Raw genomic sequence first — 20,264 nt, forward strand, 5'->3', positions numbered from 1 at the left:
CTTTTCCTTTCCTTCACTTTGTCTGGGACGTGTTTGGATGCCAACTCCTATGATCTGGTTCAGTTACCAAACCACAGCTTTGGAAATACGCTTTTTGCAAAAAACAAAGTGCCTTTTGTGAAAGTCCCATTTCCTAAACTAGGGATTCCAGTTGCAAAATTAATCTCACTTTTACAGGCTGTTGTAGAAACGGCGTTATTTTCTTAAAGAGCTTGTGTGCTTGTACAATGTCTGGCTATGCAAGCTGGCATGGAAAGCATTTGTGTTCACCAGCACGCAGAAAAGGTGGACTGCAGACATGACTAATTTCTCGAACCTATGTTTCCGTTTATCACAGCAGATGAACACTCTGTAAGCCCAAGTCCAGCACCAACTTGGAAAAGACCTGCAGAACAGCAGATCACAGATTCCCCTTGGAATAACTGCAAGGAAATGTGATCATTTGTTGTGTCTGACCCTCTGATGCCTCCTCATTTTTCCTTACAGGTGGCCTGCATGCAGTTCATCAACATCGTTGTCCACTCAGTGGAGGACATGAACTTCAGAGTCCACCTGCAGTATGAATTTACAAAGCTTGGCCTGGATGAGTACTTGGATGTGAGTATGATCTGGGTCTCCACTGCCTCGCAGCGTGGATCTGTTCCCCAAGGCTGGGCACGTGTGAGCCAGGCCCGCCTACAGCCATGGTGGGTCCACACCACATCCCTCAGCTCTGCCACTGCCCAGCCTAGCCTTAAACTTCCTTAAAGCCCTCACCCGAGAGCTTTTGGGAGGGCAGAGCACGGTTGTCCCATAGTCTCTGCTAAAAATGCCATGCCTTGGCTGCTGACTGGGCGCTGTGGCCTGGAGCCATCCCTGCAGAAGAAAAATCAGCTGCAACTAACTGCAATTACAGACTGGGAGCTAAATTTTTAGCTTTGCCTTATAACAAAGGGAGGATGAACCACAGTTGTCCTCGCCCATGCCACGTCCCTGACCTCCAGCTGCAGGCTACAGGCCTCGTGTTGACCCCAGCTCAGGTACTGCCAGTGCCCCCTCCATCTCTGCATGAAAAATTCCTCCTTTGAGTTTTCTCTTGACAGCCAGGTGTTTTCTCATGTCTTCAGGGAAATGCTCTCTTTCAGAAGAAAGCTGCTTTTATATTTCCCAGTCTTGTATTTTTCTTTCTCTCCTTGTTCCTGCCCTTGGGAGTGCACATGAACATGGTACTTGTGTTGACGAGGGATTGATTTGTCCCTGTTGAATTCTGCTCAGCAGTAACCAGGAGAGAGGTTTTCTGCTGTCTGCAAGACTGAACACAGGTCTGTTTGGGGACCCAGGGTGGCACAAACCCTGCAGTCCACTGGGAACAGGCAGAGCATTTCAAAACTGGTGCTCTGGTGTTATCTTTGGAGATAAAGCACAATCACTTTGAACACAGCAAACTCCAAGGCAAGGTCAGTGAGAGCAATCGGAGGATTTGCTCCAGGCCATGTCACTGCTTTGAACCCAAACACAGGCCTCACCTCTACCTACTGGCCACTGAGCTGGTGACCACCATGGGCAGCAGCAGGGCCAGCCCCAATGGCTGCATACCTCCCTGGCCTCACACTGTCCCAGAGCTGGGACATGGCATTCAGAGCTTGCCACAGTCAATGAGCAAGCACAGAAGAAAGCAGTAACATCCTCTGTAGTAACACAAGATAAGATGCTGCATAGCTTTATTTGAAAGGTCTGGATTTTTGGTCTTAAAAAAATGACTTTATTATTTATGACCCCAGCTAACATTAGATTGTGAAGTGGTGTCCTGGGTGATGGAAGTGGCCTGAGCTTCCACTGCTCTCCCCATCCCATTTGCTGTCTGTGTCCCTCTTGTTGCGAGTGGTTGCCAGTGCTGAGTGACACGCTTGTCTTCTTGGATTTGCAGAAACTGAAACACACGGAGAGTGACAAACTGCAGGTGCAAATTCAAGCTTACCTGGATAACGTTTTTGATGTAGGAGCTTTACTGGAGGATGCTGAAACCAAGAATGCAGCCCTGGAAAGAGTTGAAGAACTGGAAGAAAACATTTCCCATGTTAGTACCACACTTTGTCACCTTTGCCTCTGAAGTAGTTCAGAGCCCACTCTGCGCATGGGCTTTGCTATGGCCTGTTTTGGGAGGTGGAAGCACAGACACAGCAGGGCTACAGCCCTTGGGGTCAGGTTCACTTAGAAAAAGCCTTAGGGCTACTATGCTCCTGCACTGGGGGAATAATCAGGTATTTGGCAAAGGAAGGAATCTGTGAGATGTCGGGCAGGTAAACTTCCTGGGTGCTTTCAAGCTGTATTTTGAACCTCATATTCTGTGCGTTTAGTTTTCTGTGTGCTTCACTTGCTACAAAGGCTTGTTCACAAGCCATTTATTGACCTGGTAAGAAAATGTCTTACTCAGTCGTTTTATTTATTCTCCTATCTGATGCAACCCCTAGCTTCTTACAAAGGAGTGGCATTGCCTTGTTAATGTGGGGCTTGACACAGCATTTCTGTGTACATCAGGGGATAGTTTGGCCTGTGCTGCGCAGTATCTGCCTGTATCACTGCTCAGGTAGACACAGCTGCAGTGCTTGCACACCTCAGTAGCATCAGCCAGTTTATCCCCAAAAGCTGCTGTGAGCTGGGAGGTGATGATCCCCTGTGCCTGGGGCCCAGCTGAGCAGAGGTCCCCCAAGGCCCTGGTGCAGCAGGTTTGCAGCTTCAGAGGCTTCAGCTTCAGTCTGTTTGCAGTTCCAGGTGGAGTCAACTTGGTATACGGAGCCTCTGCTCAAGGTTATCTCAGAAGCTGGGGAAGCTAATTTACAGAAATTGCAAATTCATCAGTAATGCAGTACTGGTAAAGAGAGCAGATAACCCCCCTATCAGTGTCTTAAAACACATTAGTGGGCTTAAGCAGGAAGGGACTGAAAAAGAGATAGTTCTTGCTCAGTTCATTGTTTGCTCACAGCTTTTCTGTCCCATACCTTCTTATTGTCAGTTACTGTAGTCCAGAAAACATGGTTTGGCTTTTTTAAAGTCAAGATGTTTTTCCATACATTAAAAAACCATAAATGGTTCATCATTCTCTTACAATTCATACATACAATACATACAATTGCCATCACTTAGAATGAATGTTCTTAAAACAACTTTCTGTGCAGCACTTACCCCTTTGAGGTACCTCTCTGTGAGAGATAATTCAGTAGAAATGGCACTGTTTGCTTCATAGATCTGCTTCCAGCTCTTCAGAAACTTAATGGCTTACTCTGGTGGCAAATTTTTAAGGGCTTGTTTCTGATCTAGTTACATAAACTATACTTATCCCAGGACCATGGACATCATTTTCTGTCATGTGTTGACAGAAATGCTCGTAATAGAATTATAGAAGTTTTATTTCAAAAACACAGCAACAGGTGCCACCTCACCACTGCAGCCTCGCCTGAGGAAGTGTGATAATGGTGGTGATGGAAAAGCCAACAAGAACTGTGAGGCTTTCAGATCTCAGGGTTGTGGGGCTGGCAGAAAATGAAAATGAATCAGAAGACAATGGAAGTAAAAAAGAAAAGAAACTCTTACATTCATAAATAATCAAATTAACCTCCTTGTGAGAGGTGATATTTACACATTCCACCATTTCAGCATCTATTAATTTTGCAACAGTGCCATTGTGGTATTCTGTGGGGTTTTGGGGTTTCAGGTTAGACTTAGTGTTTATGAAAATAATTGCGTTTTAAGTGCTTTATTATAGAATAGGCTTTCTTAACCTGGACAGTTTCATAGCTACATTTCAGCCAGGTTACTTGCTGGTAATAGCTGAAGGATAGCATTCTTCATCAGAAGAACCTTCAGCAGGACACTCAGTGCCCTCTGATCACATGCAGGAACCCTATCTCTTTCCAAAGAAAAACTTCAGGATTTGGTGGAAGATCAATAATTTACCATGTACCCCTGCTCTAACTGTTCCTGACATTTTGGTTTAGAAAACTACTGTTACCCACTTATATAATCTGTTTCTCTTTTTGAATGATAGTTATCTGAAAAACTCCAAGATACAGAGAATGAAGCCATGGCAAAGATTGTGGAACTGGAAAAACAGCTTATGCAAAGAAACAAAGAACTGGATGTGATTCGGGTAAGTGCAATGGGAAAGCTCTGGCTGGATGCCATGCTTCAGGGGAACAATCTTCTTAGCACTTGGTGTATGGGAGGTAATGATTCTGGCACAAGTGACCTGTAGTAGCTTCCTAATTCTGAACCTAGGACAGATTTCAAGTAGAGTTACTTGTGCATGCACTCGAAGATGGACATAAAAGCTTTTTGAATGTGCCAGCACATTACTGAATGTGGTACATCCTATTGCTCTGGTCTTGTAACTCGCTGTTTTTAGCTTTGCACATGCAGTTGGCTGTGGAGGGGCATTCGAGATAGACCTGAAGTCCTTCTTGGGCTGTGCAGCTGCAGGATGGGAGCAAGTGCCCTGTGTCCATGCTGTCAAGCACAGCCAGCTTTCCATGAACAATCCAGACTCATTACTTCTTGGTGTACAGACTTAGTCACAAAAATATTGATATAATGTTAACTAACTTCAGCCTAAATGTCATCTGAAAGGGTGGCTGCTTCTAGGATTTCTTCAGAGGGTCTGCCCTGGGTTTGTGCAGGCACAGTCTCCTCTCTAGATCAGGAGCTCTGTTCCTGCTTCCCTGTATGGGCCAACTCTGCTTATAGCTCGAACAACCAACAAGGTGGCAGATAATCTGCTGAAGTCAAAACTGAGGTAGCGTACCTACACGACATATTCAAGACTAGCGTAAGAAATCATAGAATCATAGAATAGTTAGGGTTGGAAAGGACCTTAAGATCATTTAGTTCCAATCCCCCTGCCATGGGCAGGGACACCTCCCACTAAACCATGCCACCCAAGGCCTCATCCAGCCTAGCCTTGAGCACCGCCAAGGACGGAGCATTCACAACCTCCCTGGGCAACCCATTCCAGTGCCTCATCACCCTCACAGTAAAGAACTTCTTCCTTATATCCAATGTAAACTTCTCCTGTTGAAGTTTTAACCCGTTACCCCTTGTCCTGTCACTACAGTCCCTGATGAATAGTCCATCCCCAGCATCCCTGTAGGCCCCCTTCAGATACTGGAAGGCTGCTATGAGGTCTCCACGCAGCCTTCTCTTCTCCAGGCTGAACAGCCCCAACTTTCTCAGCCTGTCTTCATACGGGAGGTGCTCCAGTCCCCTGATCATCCTCGTGGCCCTCCTGTGGACTTGTTCCAACAGTTCCATGTCCTTTTTATGTTGAGGACACCAGAACTGCACACAATACTCCAAGTGAGGTCTCACGAGAGCAGAGTAGAGGAGCAGGATCACCTCCTTTGACCTGCTGGTCACCCTCCTTTTGATGCAGCCCAGGATACGGTTGGCTTTCTGGGCTGCGAGTGCACACCGAAGCCAGCTCATGCTCATTTTCTCGTCAACCAACACCCCCAAGTCCTTCTCTGCAGGGCTGCTCTGAATCTCTTCTTTGCCCAACCTGTAGCTGTGCCTGGGATTGCTCTGACCCAGGTGTAGGACCTTGCACTTGACATGGTTAAACTTCATAAGGTTGGCATCAGACATCATGGAAAAACAATGATGAGAAATTCTGCACCCCCAGGTGTTGGTGCCCACGGGTGAGATTTCTCCCAGGACTCCGTATTGTACACAGCCTTGCTGCTACCTTGAGAAAAACACAAAATGAATTCTTCCTCACTGTTGAAGACATGCTTTGCATCAGAGCTCAGTGTTAGATACAGCCTGGCTCAGTGACCATCCAGTGTCAGGCTATTCTTCTGTTTCTGACATTGGTATTCTGTTCTATGAATACAAGTGCAAATTCCTTGTTTCTGTGGCATTCTCAGGAAATCTACAAAGATGCAAATACACAGGTTCATACCTTGAGAAAAATGGTGAAAGAAAAAGAAGAAGCCATCCAGCGACAGTCAACACTGGAGAAAAAGATCCATGAACTGGAGAAGCAGGGAACCATTAAGATCCAAAAGAAAGGTGATGGTGACATCTCTATCCTCCCTGTTGCTCTGGCCTCTGGGATGGTGCCAGCAGGGTCAGAGGCTGGGTCTGGAACATGTGTTGCACCAGTTGCTGGAACTACATCTTCAGTACCATTGCCACCACCTCCACCACCTTTACCCACCTTAGCAGCTGCATCTGAAACAGGTAAGAAGCATTTTGTCCCTGAGATGTGGGCTGGTTGGGAGCTGAAGGTGGAGTTTGTTGTGCTGGGGACAGTCACAGCAGCCTTATGCTGATAAAACCACCTTCAGTTGTAATGAGCCTGCAGGTCATGGCACCTTGCAGCAGCTGAGGATGCTGAGATCCCCGGCTGTGTTTGCACTGTCACTCTCCAGGTGGCTCCCGTTTTTGTCTGATCCATTTCCGAGCCCTTCAGTCAACATTAAAAAATATGGGTTTCTTTCATTAGGGTAGTTTCCTCCCATGTTAATGCACTGAAGTACTTTGGGAAAGGGTCCACTAATGCTTGGGCCAGTCTGGTGAAGGAGAGGAGATGTATGGGGGGGGGTAAGGTGGATGTTGTGACTTTTTCTAAGTATGCTTGTACTATTTCAGTCTATGTTCATTGATATACCTAATTTTTCCTTGATCTCGTAGTGCAAAATGGTCCTGTGTCAGTGCTGATGCCGCCTCCACCACCACCTCCACCACCACCTCCACCACCACCACCACCACCTCCTCTACCAGGTCCAGCTTTGGAGACAGCTCCTGCAGCTCCGCTGCCTCCACCACCCCCGCCATCAGCACCCCCGCTGCCCGGGACAGCCTCTCCCACTGTAGTGTTCAACTCAGGGCTTGCAGGTAAAACACCGATCCATCTTCCTGGTATGCTGCGGGTCTCTGGCAAAGTAAGCAAAGGCAAGGTCAGGGCACATCAGCAAGAGTGGACAGGGTGCCAAGGTGGGACTTAGTCACCCGTTATCTCTTACTGGTATTACAGCAGGAAGGATTTATAAAAGGAAAGAGCATATATCAAGAAGACAGTTTTGGTTTGGTCTGGAAGAGATGCCTTCTTCAGTGAAACTAAAGCTATTGCCAGAAATATTTTTCAAACATGATCATTTTTGGCTTTAAGGAAACAAAATATGGTTTTGAAAGAAACACAAAGCTTCATGGGTTTGATTTCTTCTGAGAATTTTGTGAAGAAATATCTTGCAAGCAAATGATAATTTTTTTGAAAGGAAAGAAGAAAATTTACGTGACCATCTTCGATCATGTTTTTATGCACTCTGACATATGCCAGGCATCTCAGGCACCAAGTGAATGCTAACTGGCATCACACCACTCCTTCTCTCAAGAGCATGTTATTGAGCCCAGAAAGAGAGACTGAGGAGTTCTGATTAATAGGTTGGGTTTTTTTTTCTAATTTTTAAACTGATTAAGTGTCCCAGCCTTTAAAGTTTCCTCTGAAAGCTAAAAGTATCATGGAACTCCAGGGTCCCAGATTGCATTGCAAAAAAGAAAAAGCACAGAAGGCGCCACACAGCTGAGGTTACAGGCTGATCCTCCCTGGTGGGTTTGGCAGAGCAGGCAGTGGTTGGTTGGCTTGCAGTACACAGTGGCAGGGGGTGCTTGGATGTGGCCATGGTGGGGCTTAGGGCTCGGCTGCCAGGGGCACAGGAGCTGCTGCATGCAGCAGGGGTTGTACCACCAGGTGCACAGATGTCAAGCTTTGGCTCCACATCCTTGTGGCATTAGTTGGGGATGGGAGTACTGAAGCAAGCCTTGCTTCTGCACATGGCTCCTGTGAGCTGCACTAGTGGTGAGTGGCAAGCTCTGAAGCAATTGCTTCTCGCTTAACTGCTTGAGTGAGATGCCAGAAGCCAGGTGGGATGGATATTTTGTTCTTCAGTGGGTTAGGAGAAAGAAGGAGATGGAAGGTGCTTTGTCTTGGTCCAATGGCTGCATGGAAAGGAGCGTTGACAGAAACCAGGGCAGGAACTTTGTTTGGGTCAGAGGGGAGTCAGTGAAAAAACAAATCTGCTTTTCTGACCATTGCTAACATTTTTTTCTCTATTCTTTGTGCTTCCTGGTAAGACGGGCCAATCAAGCTCTTCTGTAGGTTGCTTTCTGCTAAGTATTTACTTACCTCTCTGCTTTTCCCTCTGTGCTGTGCCCGTGTGTGTGCCTGTGGACTTGCGTCCTACAAGGGGGAGGCAGTGGAGGGGTGGGGGGAGGCTGATGCAGGGGTTTGCTGGCCAAAGCCAGAGCCGGAGCATATGTTAGCTTTGGATATGCTGCCAACCATCAGGATTTGGCACCGAGAAGACCCTGATTCAGCAAAGCACTTCAGCAAGTAATTAAGACACATGGTTTCTTTTGAGCCATACTCAAGCTGTGCTCTCTGCACTGGTCACACCAGGGATGGGCTTTTCCCAGAGAGGCCAAGTGTGAAGCTGCAGCAGCTCTTTGCCAGTGGCAAGTACCCTCTGCAGGGCCTGGTCCCCAGCGTGACCGCATCCCCACTGCGCTGCTGGCAGCGGTATGATTCCTGGGAACGTCACCTTGCCAGGGCTTTATAGTGGAGGAGGAAGGAAAATTTAAGAGATTTTGATTAGCTATATGAGAAACTGGTCCATGAGGCAGTTAGCTTCCTTTCCTGTCCTGAAATAACCCCAGGAGCAGTTAATAATCTATTCTAATACATGCACAAGTGGAAATGTTGTTTGTTTGGGGTTTTTATAATGGTTGTTACAGATGAAAAAAGCAAGATGTTTTTTCATTTTAGGGATTATTCTGAAGTAACCACATTAATTAAAGAGTAAAATTCTGTTTAGTTTAAATGAGCAGAAGTCAATCACGTGTGTTTGTGTCTTCCAGTTGAATAAACATAATTCCCAAAATACACAGCTGAATATTGTGTATATATACCCTGTTGTTCACTTATGGTTCTTTGTTTCAAGCAAATACTCTTGCCAGTAATTTATTCTTTGTGATGTCCCTGCAAAATGAGCACGAGCGTGAAAGGGACATGTACACACAACTTGATTCTTGTTTTTAAAGTGGAATGACAAAGCAAGAGAAATGTTTTCAGCATTCACCCAACTGCAGTGCACAATGGGACTGTGCCCTGAATTTGATCGTCTCTGTCCTGGCGAAAACATGCACACAGAATCATTATGGAAAAGTAAAATAATTACTTGCTCATGTGCTTTGCAACCTGGGAACCTGGAATCTTCTGAAATGGAGGGACAAAAATCTAGCAGCCCTACAGAGCATGGAATACTTGGCAGGATCACTCATGCTACAAGTGCAGGGTAGGCATGAGTGAGGAGCAAACACTGGACTGCGCAAAACCAAACATAATCCATCCTCACCTGGGGGTAGCGGTGAACCTGCTTAGGTGTGCTGTGGGGCTGGGCGTCCCTGGTGGGGGTACCCCTGCCTCCCCTCTGCCACCAATCAAATGGCTCTTTTTTTCCAGCACTGGAGAGGAAGAACCAGGGTTTCTGTTTCATGTTTGCAGCTTGGAAAGAAACAGTTTATTTTCTCAGTACTCCAGGAGCAAAACATTGATGACTTTAATGAGCAGCCTGGTTTTGTAGCAACTAGCAACTTCATGTTTACATCAAGATACAAAGAAATGAGAACTCAGCTACAGAAATTATTTATGTGCCTTCCAGACCTGTTTGCAGTAGAAATAGAAACGTGTTGTTTTCCTTGCTCTAACATCGCTTTTCTGTGCTCTTGCACAGATTAATGAGTAGTCAGTCTTCATTTTCATAGCTTATCTGTGTAAGTTACTAAATAGTTTACTGGTTCTGCACAGCACAGGAAGATTATTAAACCAGTTACTTCAACCATGTTAAAGCTCATGTGTGCTGCAGCCTACCTCTTTTTGCTTGAAAAGACAAACCTGGTGAGAAGCAGTAATGCCCCATTGCAGCAGGCAGTGGGAGGGGCCGCTCCCTGTGCCAAAACCTTAGGAAAGGGGCTTTTTTTCCTTCTTGGCACCTATTGTGCATTGAGTTTTGTGTCAGAGGTCACAGATCAGTTGTGCATGGCTGTGCATCAGTTCACATGGGGGTGGGCTCTGCAACAAGCAGGACAGGGTTAAATTGGACCACTCTCTCCATTTTCTGTAGTGTTTAAAAATAGCCCAGGCTTTTAAATCAATCCAGCATCATGCAGTAATAAACTAATAACACATTTCGTTTAGTGAAGTTGTCACAGTCTCTGGCATTTAGTCCTGTTCTGCAGAGGCTGGGCCTGAAAGAGATGAAGGGCTGGATGAAAGCCTTTCGGCACTGTTTGCCTGTCCAGGCAGCAAGATCTCTCTCCAGGTTTTCGAGTGTGATAATTTAACTCTGGCCAGTTCTTCCTCCAGTGCTGAAATGCCAATTCAAAAGCTGCAGTCTAGGCATGTGGGGTTTCTCCTGGGAGAATTTGTCATTTCCTCTCCTCTGGTATCTTTAGCTGTGAAAATCAAGAAGCCAATCAAGACCAAATTCCGCATGCCGGTGTTCAACTGGGTCGCCCTAAAACCCAACCAGATTAATGGGACGGTCTTCAATGAAATAGATGATGAAAGGATTCTGGAGGTATGAATGCTACTTGCTGCCTTCTGCTCCCACTTCTGTCCATAACACAAGTGAATATCAGTGATGATGGCTCATCCAGTGGCCCCTGGTGCCCTGTGGGTCAGTGTGAGTGCCTTGGTTGAGAATTAGGGATGATAGCTGGTAGTATTGATAGTAAAGGGTGCATACCTGTTGTGTGCATTTGGTTAAAACAGATGATCCAAGATGAAAATGATTTATTTTTTTCCCAGCCTAAAATTGCTGATCAGTCTGTAGGAGTTAGGTTTGGGTGGTGGCTGCGTGCCAGGGAACGAAGCCTAAAGCAGCACAGAGCAGAGCTGAGCACGCATGCATGCTCCCTGTACCCTGAAGATCCACGTGGCTGGATAAAGCACGAGTGCTAACATGAGTGTTTTCCTGAACTTTTGAACGTGTATTGGGCTGTTGGGGGAAGAGGTCACATTTCCTGATCACTAACTCAGAATGCATCTGCAGCCCCTGATTGAAGTACTCTGCTATAGTCTCAGCCACCGCAAGGTTTTTATTGTAGTTTGGCACAATATTAGGCAGCATGGGTTTTAGTGTTCACTGCAGGAGGGATTAATCATTTTATTTCCTTTTTAGGATTTAAATGTGGATGAATTTGAAGAAATATTTAAAACAAAAGCCCAAGGTCCAGCCGTTGATCTTACTTCAAGCAAGCAAAAGATAACTCAGAAAGGGTCAAACAAAGTCACATTACTGGATGCCAACAGGGCGAAAAATCTCGCTATTACTTTAAGAAAAGCTGGAAAGACAGCAGATGAAATATGCAAAGCTATTCACGTGTAAGTAAAACACTTGTCAGCAAAGAAATCATATTCAAGATTTACTGTGATTTTGGTAAGTGGAATGGTTTTGAGCTGGCAGTTGATGTAAATGTTTTTGCATCTGGAGAAAATCCAGGAGTAAGGATGGAACCATTCTGAATTCCCAGAAATCAGATTCCCTTGAACTAAAAGTAAAAACCTGCGGCTTTATGTCACTGTATCACTATTGAGGCTTATCAAATTAACACTTCTCTTATTAAAGAAGCAAATTCATATATATATACAGAGTATGCCATTGCATACTGCATCTCTCGTTCTGTTTGCACGGTACTTTCTGTTACAGTGAACACTCAAAAGCCAGAGTATCAGGAAGAGGCAGTTATTTTAGTTTTGCTCTATGAAGCATGAGTTCAGTCCAAGTGCAGAAGAAGATTTTGCATAGAATTAGGTTTATGTAATGCCCCAGGCAGTGCCAAACCCCAATGTAATACAGGTGTGTCTCATCCCATGCTGATGTGGACTGTTGCCAGCTGACTCCAGCCGGTCCTAGGGATGGAGCACAGGTGTACCTGCTCCGTGGGGCTGATCCTGAATCCATCCAGAAGCATTTATTACTTGTGGCCGTGACAAACATCTGCCACTTCTCCAGTAAGGAATATCTTCAAAGTTTGGATGCACAATTGTTACATTTGATCTGGTGAGCAGGCTGACCCAAATCTGCTGCAGATTGATGCAGGTTCAGCAGTTGGGGTTTACAGGGCTCTGGCCCAATTAAATAAAACTGCTGTTTGCTCCTCCCTGCCTATCTTCTCTGATGAAAATTCTTTGGAAACAGAAACAGGGTGCCCATTAGCACCATTCACATCAGCACAGTGACCTTGTTCACATCTTCATGTGCAGAGAGCTTCATGTGCTGAACCGTTCCCCCAGACCCAGCCAGGGCAACAAGAGCAAGAGTCACTTCACAGCTTCTTCATAGTTTCTCGTTGCTTTACTGACTCAGGCTAATGTGTAGCTGGGCAGCGCAGGAAGCAGAGCTGCCTTTGGCAACATTCTCTCTTCTTTTACTTTTCCATCATTTTATGTAGAGCTTTGTCCTAACACCACTTTGTCTGGTTTGTTATCACGCAGGTTTGATCTGAAAACGTTGCCGGTGGATTTTGTTGAATGCCTCATGCGGTTCCTGCCCACTGAGAATGAAGTGAAAGTGTTGCGGCTTTACGAGCGGGAAAGGAAACCCATTGAGAACCTGTCTGACGAAGACCGGTTCATGATGCAGTTCAGCAAGATTGAGAGGCTGATGCAGAAGATGACCATCATGGCATTTATAGGCAACTTTGCAGAAAGCATCCAGATGCTGACTCCAGTGAGTGAGGAGCAACCCTTGGCGACACTGGGGTGATGCATGGGGTTCAGCCTCTGCCTAAAAGCTGTGCTGTGCAGCGCGGGTCAGCTTGTGGGAAGCATTACAGGGTGTGGGGTGGTCAGAGAGGATTATAGAGATTTTAATTTTTCTAGGACATGGAGATTGTTCAAGTGTTGTGGGGCAGTTGCAAGTTCTGACAGGGACAGAATGAGAAACACACGAATGAAGAAGTGGTTTTCTAGCTGTATTTTCGTAGAGCAGTGACTCTAGTATCCCAGGGGCTGTTTGTACAGCAGCTTATAGCCTGGACTGTTAGGGAAAGTTATTATCAGTGCTGGTCCGTGCGCTCTTTGAAGTGTGTACCACTCAGCCTGATGCATCTTTCATAGTCATGAGGATTTGAAATGTAAACATGGTTTTACCCAACTACATCTGAGTGTGGTAAATCTGCAGTGCAAATGAATTGTTGGAAATCCTGATGTGTCCGGGCAGGATAACATTCATGCTAGGGCCCACAGGATGCATAAAAAACAAGAGGTTTTTTTCAGAGTTTTTTAGATTTTAATTTTACTCTTGGGTTGGACATGCATTAACCAAAGCACTTCCTGTCTTTACCTGCAGCAACTTCATGCAATAATAGCTGCTTCTGTCTCCATAAAGTCATCCCAAAAGCTTAAGAAAATACTGGAGGTAGGTGTGATGTTAGATATGTTCAATGGCTCCATCACTCAGTGGTGTGTCCCCTTATGTGTACCGAAACAGTACATGGGTGCTGACATAGCAGCTGTCCTTCTAGAGGTTTCTAAAGCACCATGCATTTGTCCTGAAAATTCATCCTCTGTTCTGTTTCATCTTGGCAGATAATCTTGGCTCTTGGAAACTACATGAACAGCAGTAAACGAGGAGCTGTGTATGGATTTAAGCTACAGAGTTTAGACCTGGTAAGTAAACCAGAGGTGCCTTTTGGGCACCAGATGTGGCAACATGGTTCATGTACATGGCAAGAGTGGCTTGTGGAGGCATGTGGTGAAGACAGACTGTGGCAGCGGGCAAGGCACTCCCTGCCAGGGGGTGTAAGTTTGCTTTGCTTATTGTTTTGGGGGGCTGCTTAGGAGAAGGCACGAGTCTTCAGAGGCTCTGCAGACCACAGCTTGAAAACTACCTCCTGAACAGTTAAATGAGCTTTTATAGCCATGCCTATCAGATGGAGAAGGTCTGGCTAAGTCCCTTTGCTTGGAGCCTCCTGTGCCTCCACCCAACAATCTCTTTGCCTTTTCTCCTCAGCTCCTAGAAACAAAGTCAACAGACCGAAAGCAGACTCTGCTGCACTATATTTCTAATGTGGTCAAGGAGAAGTACCAACACGTATCCCTATTTTACAATGAACTTCATTATGTGGAGAAGGCTGCTGCAGGTACTGTGACCCTCCTGTCCCTGATGAGCGGTGGTGGCATGCATGCCATGCAAGGGACTTCACAGCATACTATGGGATCTCTTCTTGGTGGGGAGTTGTTCAAGCTTCAGGCAGTTGCACAGCAGGAATGATGCAGCATTTTTGTTTCATTTCCCAGTGTCTCTTGAAAACGTCCTCTTGGATGTGAAGGAGCTGCAGAGGGGCCTGGATCTGACAAAGCGTGAGTACACCATGCATGACCACAACACGATGCTGAAGGAGTTCATTCAGAACAATGAAGGGAAGCTAAAGAAACTGCAGGATGACGCCAAAATAGCCCAGGTATTTATTTATTCTTAGTGTGCGAGTGACACAGTGAGTAGTAGCATGTCACTGCAAAGGGAAGTGCTTTATATATACAGCAGGGATGAGAAGGTGCAGCAATGTTAGAATCGTAGACTGGTTTGCGTTCAGGTGCTAGATGTAGATGTGCTGGTCTGAGCTAGGGGTTTCATATGCAGATGAAATCTGGATGCTTTATGCTGAATACTGCAGTAATGGATGGGGAGTTTATCTGGAAATACATGCTATGCAGTAAATCTGTGCTTTTTGCAGGATGCTTTTGATGATGCTGTGAAGTATTTCGGGGAGAATCCCAAGACGACACCCCCCTCTGTATTTTTCCCAGTGTTTGTCCGGTTTGTGAAGGCCTACAAGGTAAACAGAGCATCCTCCTCTTCTGTTCCTCCAAACCCAATTTGGTACCTGCACGGCTCCAGATTCCCAACAAACCACCTTATGGCTCCCTCTAGTTTTGATGCAGTGTAAGCTATCCCTGACAGCACGGCAACAACAGCCGGAGGCAGCACAAGTAGTTGTTCTGGGATTATTTTCAGGACTGAAAGACAACAGGGCTGTCTGAGATACTGGAGGAATCCTCAGAATGTCTGAGTGGCTGCAGCTTACACCTTTAACACTGAATACGTGTCTTTTGAGACTGAGGGAGGATGGTTTGTGCAACCTAGGAAGGTCTCTCCCAGCCTAGTGATTTCAGACAGTGTTGAGATGCAGCTAAATTGCTGTACCTGGTCTTTCTTCCTTGGAAAGCCTCATGGTAGCAAGTGATAGTGCTACTAATTAGTAATTTTTAGGTTCCCTGTAGCAATTGAAAGCTATAACCTCTGGTTTTTGGTTTGTTGTTTTTTTTTTTTTTTTTGTGATAAATAGCAAGCAGAAGAAGAGAATGAATTGAGAAAAAAGCAGGAACAGGCCTTAATGGAAAAACTTATGGAGCAGGAAGCATTGATGGAGCAACAGGACCAAAAGGTAAGAAACAGATACATCTTAATTGGCAGGAGCCGTCTCATGCTTTTTCCTAGGAAGTTGAGAAACCTCAGCTCTGCGTAAGAAATTTAGTTGCCCAATTTATAGCTCCCTGGAAATAGGGTCTATGGACTTTTTCATCTTACATAGAGAGAACTGAAATAAGCTGGAAGTGTTATGGTGTATGGTTCTGCTGCTTTTGAAGTCTGCAAAATTAAGAAAAACTGAATGAAATAAATGACTAAGAAAGTCATCTCGTCCACATTGCCATTAGCTAAACTTCATTCTTCTCTGGCGTTGTATTTGTTAAAATCCGGCGGGTGTTCAGTGTGCAGAGCCTCCCATCACTTACTGGGACAAGGAACAATCCTCCCCAGTCCTAACCTGTCAGAGCTTGGTGGCAGGACTGAGCTCCACGTTACTGTTTTATAGGTATTTTCCTGACTTACTTTTTTTTTTTTTTCCCTGAGTTAACATTTCAGATTTGCTGGAGGTTCCCATGGCTCTAAAACAGACATTTTATCAGCTGGTGCTGCTTCCAGCAGCTGTTGTTGGGATGTTTAATTCCAGCCATGCTTTTTCCCTCAGAAGGAAGGATGGTTCTCCTTACTCTCCTAATGCTTTTCAGGGGTGAGAGCTTGAAGCTCCAGTTCCTAGTGCTGAGAAGGCTTGGAAATGGGCTACAAATGTAAGAAGCTTGGCAGCCAGGTTAACTTGTGACTCTGTCCATCCACCTCATGGGATGTGAGCTAACTGCCACATTTTCTTGGTCTTGCAAAATTGGGCAGAAAACTGACAGTTTCTGTTGCTACCAGTGCAATCACCTGGCGTTTCACACTCAGGAAAAGAGAAACAGGATAGCTGGAGGTCAGGCCTTACAAATCCTCTCTTCTTTCAGTCTCCTTCACATAAAACAAAGAGACAGCAGCAAGAGCTGATTGCAGAGCTCAGGCGGCGGCAAGTCAAGGATAACAGACATGTATATGAAGGGAAGGATGGTGCTATTGAAGATATTATAACAGGTAACCACCTTTTGTTCTGTAATCTCAGAGGCCCTTTCACAAAGGATAAAAATGTGTATTTGCCTAGTCGCTATTATAAGTGCTTCATGTGCTTCTTGAAAAACCATTACTTGAGCTTAGGAGAGTGTTTATATGATGTGAAGCAGGCATAGAAAACTTTGGTAATGGTATATAACAAACACCAATAACTTGCCTTCAGGTGTCCGATGCCAGTGCTGTGTGCAACACACCTCAGACACACGCTTGGTTTCTTAGTTCTTCTCTTTTAGCATGTGGGTTGTACTCATTCTCTGATCTTTAGAGTAGCCAGCTCAGTGCCTGATCTGAGCAGATGCTCCAGCGGGGATATGCATGCCATGCAGATCTTTCCCAGAAACCTTTTCTACCCATAAATGGAATGAATGACAGATGTTTAACATTATTAAGAGCCTACATTTTCATTAAAATGTACTAACAGTAATTGCACCACATTATTGCACAGTTACAGCAAATCATTTAGTCAAACCTGAATGATTTATGACCCTAAACTGCTTCTAGTTTTACCGCTTCTCAGACTGGTAGGCAAAGTCTGCACAGATCCCAACCCAGGGCTGGAGGGAGAGGTGCAGAACCCACTGTTGTAGCCCAACACAGTACTTTGGTACAAGTATTTGCTGATAAAAAGAGACACCTTCTGAACTGCATTTTGCCCAGGAATCAGATAATCTCTAGTTTGTACAGATGCTCTGATTGCAGTACTTTACTGCAATGATTTTACTGCATGTTCTTCACCTGTGGTGTGGAAGGAACGTGATTTTGATATTTCAGTAGCTTAGCAGTCATTTGTTGCCACAGAAGCTCAAAAAAAGCTCACTGAGTAGGATTTTCTTGGCTACTGCTCCTGAAAGTTTTTTCTGTAGGACAGGAGAGCTGTTTTACCACTGACTAAGGAAACCCAAGGAATTCTTGCCCAAATAGATGACAGGGCTGAAATGCTTGAAGCTTTCACAACTCTTTTTAACCTTGATTAATAGCTTCCTAGGATACTATTCTTAATTTAAGGGGCAGAGTTGCTATAATATCTAATCTGTTACTGCTTCTACAACTCCTGCAGACTCCTGGAAACTTGTTTAATTGGTAAAGTGGTTCTGCTCTGTGGGAGAAACAGATTGTGTGGCACAAGACCATCCACATTCTAAAGGCAGTCCAGTGGAGGGAGTGCCAGACTAATAATAAAGTAATAATAAAAGTTAGGCACAAAAGTCAGGTAAGACTGAGGTTAGGTGAATACTGCCTGTGAAATCCCTGTCAATGGTATGGAAATGATCAAAAGTGTTGTGCATAGGATGCACAAGAAAGCTCTGTTGATCCACAGCAGAGCTCTGTCTAGCACCACATCCTTTTCTGGAGCACATTTAGCAATAGTCTCTCTAACAAGTTGAAAATGATGTAATATAAGAAATGCTTATTGAAAGGTTTGCAACTGCCTCGTTGAAAGCCCGCTGAAGTGCAGTGCTATTAGGCAGCTGGTTGGAACATGTGAAAATGTCCCTGGGCATCCGTAACCGAGCACTAACACTGTACTAATGCGATAGACCTGCTTCTCACGGCTCTGTTTGTCTGTTTGGCTGTTATTCCCATGCAGTGCTGAAGACTGTGCCCTTTACCGCTCGAACCGCCAAGCGGGGCTCTCGGTTTTTCTGCGAACCTGTTCTCACTGAGGAATTCCATTACTAAACTATTCCTCTTTCACATCTGATGCTCTTAGAAAAAAGAAAGGTTGCTGTAGATTTTTGACACTTCTCCATTTGTACGGATCTCAGCCAGGATCATGTGAATGTTGAGTGTATAGTAATGTCCAGCGTCACCTGAAGTTGTATTTATATCACCTCTGTTGCATGTCTGTGTTTCAGTAACTTTTTATTCCATCCCATCAACTTCGCGCTTGATGCTTTTGGCCATCCTTGCGTTTCAAAGGCATCTCTCACCCTCATGACAAATACCATAGAACAGCAAGTGGTGGAAGTCACAGTAGATGTGGTGCAGGTTTCCTACAGTTCGCAAGACTTAGGAGATCAAATGCAGTCAAAAAGTGACAGTTCCCTTGGCTTTTCTATGTCATCTCTTCTGGCCTACAGGTCTTTCTCTGTCTGCCAGTCTGCCAATGTAAAATGCATGCAATACATCAGCTATATGCCAAAGCAAAATTACGAGTGGCATGAACTAAGTGGGACTTTCTTGGGGTTGGCTTTCTGGCTTGGAAGGGTTGTCTGCAATAACCTGTGTCCTCTGTGAGGAGTATCACGTTTTAGACTTAACCAGCACCTGCATGTTTGTCTGCATGTGAGATATGGGATAAAATAAACAGCATGAAATCCTCTCTCATTCGGTCACATCCATAATTAACTCTTTTCAGTTCCATGCCAACTTGATCTAAAGAAAATCAGAAGCATGCACTTGAGTGCTAACCAGTTCCAATTCACTTGGACTTTGGGCAGTGCTGGGGTTGGGCTTGGTATGTGATCCAGGACGGAGAGAGAAGGAACAGAGCTGGGAAAACACTTTGGTACATACCAGAACTGCAGAAATGGTGACAATAAAAAACTTGACATGGAACTGAGCAGTTTACATCGTGTGGTGTAAAGTGTAAGAAGGGTGTGTTTAACCCGGCATGTCTGTTAACACTGTTGTCTTGAATTAAGGACTCTGTGGCTTAAGAAGACAACAGTGTTTCACTTCTATGATATGTATTTTTATGAATGCTTCTAATAAAATTGCAAACTGTAATCAGCTCAACAGTTACTTGCTCTTTCAAGTTAATTGTAGTATTATCTTCCTGGAGCCAATCTTCAAAGCAGCTTGGAATTTGGTTAGCGAGAGATGAGGGTGGCCCTCCTGTCCTTTCCTCTCTGTGTCTAACCTCATAGCCTTGGCCTCCCCCCTCTTGCTCTGTTGGCTAATGTGCCTGGGAGTTTTGAACGCTGAGTTGACTTGCTCTTCATCTTCCATCCCATTTTTTACTTAACCATCATTTTGTGTTTTGTTTTGTTTTTTGTTTTGTTTTGTTTTTTTTTCTGTTTAGCCTTAAAGAAGAATAATATCACTAAATTTCCAAATGTTCACTCGAGGGTAAGGATTTCTTCTAGCACACCGGTGGTGGAGGATACACAGAGCTGGCAAGCATCACTTTTTACTTAGCTTCCTCCTCTCTCTGTCTGCCAGACAGCCTGTTGGTAGATGTGGCTAAGCGTAATACTGGTGAGAGCTTAAAGGCCAGTGGAGACCGAGGCCATTTATTTTCACCCTCTGTGGTGCAGGGGATACACAGGCCATTGGCTGGGGACCGTCTTCACACTCTTTCCATTTTGGTCCTTTCTCTTCCTAGTTTAGCCTGAGGTAGGCAGCCTTGTCCCCAGATTGTTTCAGACCCGCATTAGCCCTGAATACTCTGCTGCCCCTGTCTTGGCCCTGCTACAGCCACTGAACAGGGCAGGAGAGGTGGACAGCCAGCAGCTTGGAGCATGGAGACAAGAGAGGGCAGCCTCGAACAAAGGCACCATTTGCTGGGTACACCAAGAGCTGACAAGTTTGGGAGCTGTATTTAAGGCAAGGCATAAGTCATCCAGGAAATTGGAGGGAGGGTTTGCCCAGTCCAGTGCAAAAAAAAAAACAAACCCAAAACATTTAAGGGCTTTTCCAAGTCCAACACAAATTTCTTTTTCAGCTTGAATTAGTCTTAAGGTGTCCCAGATGTGCTTATTATAGCCTAGCAGCACATGTAAC

At 45.1% G+C, this 20,264-nt stretch overlaps 1 protein-coding gene across 1 annotated transcript in view; it reads left to right on the forward strand.

Annotated features, from left to right (window-relative positions):
* The window catches only part of FMNL2 (formin like 2), a gene marked incomplete at both ends in the record, with an annotated part of 148,066 nt that overhangs the window by 126,924 nt on the left and 878 nt on the right, over positions 1–20,264 (forward strand). The window contains 15 exons of the mRNA XM_080622181.1: positions 487–597; positions 1,907–2,056; positions 4,025–4,126; positions 5,898–6,213; positions 6,667–6,870; positions 10,486–10,610; positions 11,214–11,416; positions 12,530–12,764; positions 13,386–13,454; positions 13,625–13,705; positions 14,049–14,178; positions 14,336–14,499; positions 14,773–14,874; positions 15,385–15,483; positions 16,379–16,502. Coding sequence (XP_080478307.1) covers positions 487–597; positions 1,907–2,056; positions 4,025–4,126; positions 5,898–6,213; positions 6,667–6,870; positions 10,486–10,610; positions 11,214–11,416; positions 12,530–12,764; positions 13,386–13,454; positions 13,625–13,705; positions 14,049–14,178; positions 14,336–14,499; positions 14,773–14,874; positions 15,385–15,483; positions 16,379–16,502 — 2,215 coding nt within the window. The remainder of the gene's footprint in view (positions 1–486; positions 598–1,906; positions 2,057–4,024; positions 4,127–5,897; positions 6,214–6,666; positions 6,871–10,485; positions 10,611–11,213; positions 11,417–12,529; positions 12,765–13,385; positions 13,455–13,624; positions 13,706–14,048; positions 14,179–14,335; positions 14,500–14,772; positions 14,875–15,384; positions 15,484–16,378; positions 16,503–20,264) is intronic.

This window comes from Psittacula echo, assembly GCF_963264785.1.
Source record: "Psittacula echo genome assembly, chromosome: 6".
NCBI lineage: Eukaryota > Metazoa > Chordata > Aves > Psittaciformes > Psittacidae > Psittacula > Psittacula echo.